General features: G+C 36.7%; 1 protein-coding gene across 2 annotated transcripts in view; it reads left to right on the forward strand.

The window, feature by feature from the left end:
* Positions 1 to 7,157, forward strand: part of zmat4a (zinc finger, matrin-type 4a) — a 73,936-nt gene extending 66,779 nt beyond the window's left edge. Inside the window, exons 7-8 of one of the 2 annotated variants that reach the window (XM_058070341.1) lie at positions 2,382 to 2,478; positions 6,644 to 7,157. In XM_058070341.1, coding sequence (XP_057926324.1) covers positions 2,382 to 2,478; positions 6,644 to 6,671 — 125 coding nt within the window. In that variant the 3' untranslated portion in view covers positions 6,672 to 7,157. The remainder of the gene's footprint in view (positions 1 to 2,381; positions 2,479 to 6,643) is intronic. The other variant, XM_058070340.1, reaches the window with a different exon arrangement.
* The last annotated feature ends 817 nt before the right edge of the window (positions 7,158 to 7,974 follow it).

A 7,974-nucleotide genomic window follows, 5' to 3' on the forward strand; every position in this document is an offset into this window, starting at 1 on the left:
TTTATTATTATTATTATATTTATTTATTACTGATTGATTGATTTTCTTTATTTTTGATTTGTTTATTTATTTTTCATCTTATTTTGTGCAGAAAAATAAAAAGTAAGATATTTGAGAGCAGTGGAATGTTTTATCAGAGCTTTTATTGTAGAAAATCGAAACCAAAGCAAAGTTTATTAATTTTTCTGTTTTTAATAAATGCGTTTTTTGGTTGTTTTTTTTTTCTTTTTTTTGGGAAAACCTGATGCGGCCCAGTCTCGCCCAGACCCTAGCTCCAGTGTCCCCCAAGTAAATTGAGTTTGAGACCCCTGTTCTAGAAGATGTCTCACTCTGTAAACTTTTTAACTTTTGCATTTTTAACAATATTTATTAGGACTTTTAGCTATTTATTACTTTCATTTGAACTAACTTATGAAACGTATGAATTATTAACGTCTTGGACTGGACTAGTATTTAACAGGTTGTTAGTACACATGGATTTCTAAACTGATTCTTCATTTTCAAAGTGGGCTTCAGATGTTTGAAAGCTTTAAAGAAGTTGTTTTTATTTTCCTTTCATTCCTTATCACGATTTTGGCATTTCGAGACTTAGCCTTTTGTCAAAGGCTTCCTTTTCTGTGAGCTATGCCCTTGATGCTACGGTGTTTGCATGTGTTTAGTATTTATGGGTACATATTATCTCCATTCAGCAGTGAAGCTAATTAATTCTGTAGTGACTATCAATTAGTAATGAAGTGGCAAATCATCCCATCTGGCATTCACCAGTCTCGTGTATTGGACCGAATTAAGAGTGCTGTGGGAGGCAGACCTCTTTTGAAGCAGGCAAAGAAGTGATGGAGGTGGAGGAGGAGGAGGTGGTGGTAGCTGCTGCCTGTGCACTCTTCCATGCTACCTCTGCTCATTTCCTGTTTGGTACTTTGATCTCCTTTTTATGTTTTTTTTTTTTTCTGGACTACCTGATGCTGTTCTTCTTTCTTTCTGACCCTCAGCATCATCCTGCAGACTGTGAAGACGTGCATGTGATGTAATATTCAGTAGTTCTACCGCAAGGTTCAAGCTCAACAAAGTCAATTCTTTTTTTTATGCTTGTTTTACCAGAACACTAACAAAATGTTGGTGTCCACAATTGATATTTTGTATTTCATAATGCATTTATTTTTTCTTCTCACATGATTAACTAAAAACCTGAATGAAAAGCAAGTTTTCCTTGCATCTGCTGGGCCCCTCCAGCTGCATCCGCTGCCTTCAGATGCAGCTGACTCCCTATTCTGTGCCTTCGGCATCCCAGAGAGGAGACAAAATGCTGGCACTCGTCCGTCAGCTTGGAATCAAATCAGTGTGCACAATGCGCATTACAAGTGCTGCGCAAACGCTCACTCGTCACGGTCATTGGACGGCCCAACTGGGGAAGTGCCAAGACTGAACCCACACCCACACCCACCACATGCGTGGTCACATAGTTGATCGATCAGAGCACCCCTATTGACTATGTATAAAAGATCCCAGTAGATGTGCGCTTCATGGGTGCGCTGGGGAAGTGCCAGGACTGAACCCACACCCACACCCACCACATGCGTGGTCACATAGTTGATCGATCAGAGCACCCCTATTGACTATGTATAAAAGATCCCAGTAGATGTGCGCTTCATGGGTGCGCTGGGGAAGTGCCAAGACTGAACCCACACCCACCACATGCGTGGTCACATAGTTGATCGATCAGAGCACCCCTATTGACTATGTATAAAAGATCCCAGTCGATGTGCGCTTCATGGGTGCGCTGGGGAAGTGCCAGGACTGAACCCACACCCACCACATGCTTCATGGGTGTGCTTCATGGGTGCGCTTCATGGTGGCTTAGCTTCCATTCTTACCTCTTACTGCAGTACTGTACTAATTCTTACTAATAGTGTGATTAATCACAATTAAGGTTTGTATTAATTTGTATACCAATGTACTATTGTAAAATATTTTCCTCTTACTGCAGTACTATACTAATTCTTACTAATAGTGTGATTAATCACGATTAATGTTTGTATTAATTCAACAACTATGTTCAAGTCATCATTTCTAGTGCTGGTTTTGCTGAAAATAGACATCTTTTTCTATGAATCAGGTAAATTAGAACATAATAATATAAAACGTGTACTACAGCGGGGGGGGGGGGGGTGTTGATTTTAAATATATGGTCAATACAATTCAATATTTATATTAAATATTGTTCGGACTTCTTCCATTATCTTTGAAGATGTTCATTTTTAAATGTATTTTCCAAAGAATGATTTATCACGTTTTGTTACCTTTTATAAGCATAAATCATGAGAAGGTGAAAACGCAAATATATGTAAATGAAGTGACTTTATTGTGTATTTGTGTACTTCCAGGTCTGAAAAGGAGCTATACTTGCGACGTGTGCAGCGTGACATTGAACTCGGTGGCGCAGTACCATGCACATCTGCAGGGCTCAAAGCACCAAAACAAGTGAGACGATCACGCCACCGCGGGCTGCGGCAGCATGTTTAAGAATTGATGCTGATGCATGTAATGCTAAATGCTACTTCTCATTTTGGCATGAAAAAAAAACTGTTGTTCTCCTTGCTTTCATCCGTGTCCTTGAAACCCCCTTGAAGCTCCTTAAGAAGGTCTGTCCATTTTAAATACAGTGCATTTCACACTGCATGCATAAATTATGATAATATTGTGGAAAGAGGCAATGCTGAGACTGAAATTTTAGATGTGCTCATTTTGCTTGGGGCATCCTGCTCATTTTAATTCAGGCGTATTGCATTTCTGTTTGGCAAATGAATGTTTTTCCAATTTTCCTTGTGGAAATTCGAATTTTGCACCGTAAAAACATATAAAAAACGAACATTATTTTGTGTTCTTGCACAAGGTGCCTGCACAATTGGGTGTTAACAGATGCATACATTATCTGCCTATCTCTCAGTCACGCACACACACATTTCTTTAGAATGTATTTGCATTTCGCATAGTATTTAAAATGATATTAAGGTGATTTTAATTAAAATACTTCAATGGTTATTAATTATATAAATGAACCTTGGTTAGCATCATTAATCGTTTTGACAGTTTTTTTAATTATAGTTTTACATACAACACACAAAAAAATCCAAAATGCATATACAGTAAACCTCAGATATATCGGACTCGGATATATCGGAAATTCGCTCACAACGGACAGATAAAAAAGAACCAATTTTTCTGTAATGCATTTCCAATAAAAATTCATTGCATATATCGGATTTTTTATAACGGATTTCGCCTATTTCGGACAAAATCTCCAGTCCCGTTCCAATGCATTTCCATGAAATTTCCCTGGCATATATCGGATGGCCGCATCGTGGCGCTCCGATTCGCCGAATCGTGACAGGCCGCTATACGACGTCATTTGCAGCGTTTGCAGCGTTGCCTGCGCGTCCAGGTACATTGGAAACATAGTCAAGGAAGTGCCTTTTTATAACGGATAAAATCCCATTTACGCATATACCGGATATAAATCCCATATATGCGTAAAACCGACATTTTCCGGTATACGCATATAACGGATTTCGCTTATATCGGACAAAACCAGTGGGAACAATTGAATCCGATATATCCGAGGTTTACTGTATGTAAATACATATAAATTATCAATGAAATGAACCTTTAAGGTTTCTTTTACTTTCATTGAAGACGTGATTATTGACAAAGACACGATGTGGAAGCAAGATCAACATGGACACCTACTTCCTGTTTCTCACATTCTTCACTTGCAACTTTCTTTAGCTCCATTTTGGGTTATTTTGCAGCCGTGATCAAAGGAATAGCAGAGACTTGTGGCGTAACTGTTTTTGTTATTCTTCGCAAAGAAGTACTGATGACATCATAGACGGGCGACAGAGCTGACTCCCGGTTCCGCTTTCCATGTATTAGCATATTAATAAGGACATATTGTGATAAAAAAAAATACATAAAGAACACCGTAGGAGTTACACAGTTTATTCATAATACGACATGTTTGCCACATTGTACTGTAACCAAAAATGTACGCAAACCAAAGCAAAATTTTGGCGTACATTTGTACGCCATACATATGTTTTCATTCATTCATTCATTTTCTACCGCTTATCTTTATGAGGGTCGCGGGGGTGCTGGAGCCTATCCCAGCGGTCTTCGAACAAGAGGCGGGATACCACCAGCCAATCACAGGGCACATATAGACAAACAACCATTCACACTCACATTCATACCTATGGACAATTTGGAGTCGCTAATTAACCTAGCATGTTTTTTGGAATGTGGGAGGAAACCGGAGTACCCGGAGAAAACCCATGTCCGTGGAATTGAACCCTGGTCTCCTAGCTGTGAAATCAGCGCGCTAACCACACGACCGCCGTACAGCTGACACACGGTTTTTGATTGTCAAATTTTAATTGATTCACCCTTCAAAAGCCAATAGTTGGCACCGGCGGGGCCCCAACAGGGCCATTAATTTAAGATTGTACATATTAATAATATTAATAATAATATTAATATATATAATATTTCAATCCTCAAGTGTTCAACAAACAGTTTGTTGTGGTTTAATAGATGTTACATGATGCTTGTCCAGGAATTTATTGTTCCTGGGAGGCATTTTATTGTTGCACACATCCTTGGGGATGCTGGCATCAAACGACGTGACGTGCCGTTTAACAGCGCCGTGGCGTAATCACACATGCATGCATTGCTTGTTTGAGCCGTGGGGTTTCAATGCGCATCTGCTCTTGCTGTCTCTCTCTAACACACACACATACGTATACGTACATACATACATACATACATGTCGACATGCACAGACCTTTAGCAGGCGCTCGGAGCCAATTCAAACCACACGCAAAACACCCCCAAGCTAACACTTGCTTCACAACCAGCCTCATTTCGCCCCAAGTCCCCTGGTCTTTGTAGGTCATTTGATTGTTTCATGTGAACACATATGCTATAGCAGTGGTCTCAAACACGCGGCCCCCGCCTTGATATGAAAGTTTAATGTCAGTGCGGCCCGCGCAAGTTTGATATGGATGCTGTATGGTATCATGTACCCAGAAAAAATTATTACGTTTGATTCATGTTCATGTTAAAGGTTAAATAACTGTTAATAGTTATCCTCCCTATCCGTGTGGAAGTGGTAAGTTTTTGGCTATTTAAGTTGAAAGGAAATAACTTGAAGGCTACCGTTTAGGTCGCTAGCTCTCTAGTTTGCGAGTTAGCATGTGTCTCAAGACCCTGCAGTTGCGCAATATGTTATTATTATTATTATTATTATATGTATTTATTTATTACTGATTGATTGATTTTCTTTATTCTTGATTTGTTTATTTATTTTTCATCTTATTTTGTGTAGAAAAATAAAAAGTAAGATATTTGAGAACAGTGGAATGTTTTATCAGAGCTTTTATTGTAGAAAATTGAAACCAAAGCGTTTTTAAAAATTTTTTGTTTTTAATAAATGCGTTTTTTTGGGGGGCGGGGTTTGGAAAACCTGATGCGGCCCAGTCTCACCCAGACCCGAGCTCTATTCTATTTCCTAGCTGAAATACGTGAGTCACATAATAGTTTCTTGTAATAGTTTCTTATAATGACAGGAGTGATGTGTTTTAACAAGGATACAAAAACGCTTACAGTACAGCAGAACAAAGAGCCGTAACCAATCAGACGAGTGAAATACGTGAGTCACATAATAATTTCTTGTGCCCAATCTCGTAGGTTAATTATTAGAATTCAAAATACAAAGATTTAAACTTTTTTGAGTTTTTAAACAAGAGAGATAAAGTGTATGGTGAGAGTTTTTACAGCCTTAAAACACATATAATAATTGTTAAAAACGAAAAAAGTTGATTACTTTTTGATTTCACTTATTGTGGGCTATTTTGGGAAGCTATCCTCTGTGACAAACGAGGGAAGTCTGTATTACGTTGTTAAAAAAACGATGTTTTTAATATGAACTTTATGCTACTAAAACATGTTATTTTTTCTCATAACTTGATGATTATTCTCTTTTTTGTTAGATTACAACTATTTTGTTTTAATAGTTTGACTTCATTATTGTAAATTAATGCTGTTTCCATTTTTTGTTAAGTTATATTTATTTTTTTATTTGTTATTTGTTATTTTTTATTTCTTTTTTTATTTTTAATTTTTTATTTTTTAATTTTTTTTTTTATTTTTTATTTAATTTAAAAAAAAATTAATTTATTTTTATTTTTATTTTTATTTTTATTTTTATTTTTATTTTTATTTTTATTTTTATTTTTATTTTTATTTTTATTTTTATTTTTATTTTTATTTTTATTTTTATTTTTATTTTTATTTTTATTTATTTTTTTTTTATTTTTTTTTTTTCATTTTTTTTTTATTTATTTATTTATTTTTTTATTTAATTAGATTTAAAGAATGTGCTGCAGCCCAATAAAAAGCAGCCATGTGCCACAAAAGCCCCCGCCGGCCATACTTTGAACACCCCTGGTCTAGTCTAATAATTCCAAATGTCACTTTTATTGCAAATGTTGATCGGGGATGATCAGAGCGGAACGTCCTCATCAAAATAGCAGGATTGTTTTGGCGAAGGAATGTCTTCCTCATTCAGCATTCTCTTTCTCCCCAACAGTCTGAAGAATCAGATATGTCTCCAGTGAGCATGGCGGACATGGACACACGGACAAAGCAACCGGATTGATGTCAGACAAGCTGCGGTCAGCTTGCCCCGCTTTTTTTTTTCCCTCTCTCTCTCTGCTTTTGCTCTGTGAGCTGTCTTGATTTTTCTCTCTTCTGTCTTTCACCATCATGATTGGCCTGACCCGGCCTGGAAAACGAAGGAAAGTGTTTTTTTTTTTTTTTGTCTTTCCTACTGTAGCACTGCATCAACTATGTGACCTGAGAGGGAGAACGAGGGAGAGAGAGAACACTTTACAGTACAAAGCAGTGGAAAGATTATCTTTGCACGGGCGAACCACTGCGGTTCCATACTATGTTCCTTTTCTTGGCACTTAAACCGGGTTCAAATAAATGGCAATGGAATGAATATCATGTCTGCGTTACAAAGGTGCATCCATGACTTGAAAATAAACCATTCATGTTTTTATTCTTTAAATATATATATATATTTATTTGGAATTGAATAAATGTGTATGTTTATTTGCATTAAATGGCAATAACGACATTGGTTGGACTATTTGTGTGAATGGTCTTCACATGGTCTTTTGTGTCCATCGATAAAGTTTTAGATCTTTGAATTCGGCTCATGAAAAATCGGCTATTATATATATTATTTTTGAGTATACAGTAATCCCTACTTCATCTCGATTAATTTGAGATGAGTCAATATCTGCGAGTAGGATTCCTTATAGCATTAAAAACTGTTATTACATTATTAGAGCTCTCTAGACATACAATAACAACCCTATAGTCACATTGACCCAATATAGAAGACATAATACCAGTAAATAAGCCATTTAAGACATAATTAATGTGATAAATCTGTTCTGATGCTATGGGAGTTGAGTGGGGGGGCAACAGGAAGTATAAAAAAAACCTGTATTACATTATTAGAGCTCTCTAGACATACAATAACAACCCTATAGTCACATTGACCCAATATAGAAGACATAATACCAATAAATAAGCCATTTAAGACATAATAAATGTGATAAATCTGTTCTGGTGCTATGGGAGTTGAGTGGGGGGGGGGGCAACAGGAAGTATAAAAAAAACCTGTTATTACATTATTAGAGCTCTCTAGACATACAATAACAACCCTATAGTCACATTGACCCAATATACAAGACATAATACCAATAAATAAGCAATTTAAGACATAATTAAGACATAATTAATGTGATAAATCTGTTCTGGTGCTACGAGAGCTGGGGGGGGGGGGGCAACAGGAAGTATAAAAAAACCTGTTATTACATTATTAGAGCCCTCTAGACATACAATAAC

The sequence above is a fragment of the Doryrhamphus excisus genome, chromosome 4, assembly GCF_030265055.1.
Source record: "Doryrhamphus excisus isolate RoL2022-K1 chromosome 4, RoL_Dexc_1.0, whole genome shotgun sequence".
Taxonomy (NCBI): Eukaryota; Metazoa; Chordata; class Actinopteri; order Syngnathiformes; family Syngnathidae; genus Doryrhamphus; species Doryrhamphus excisus.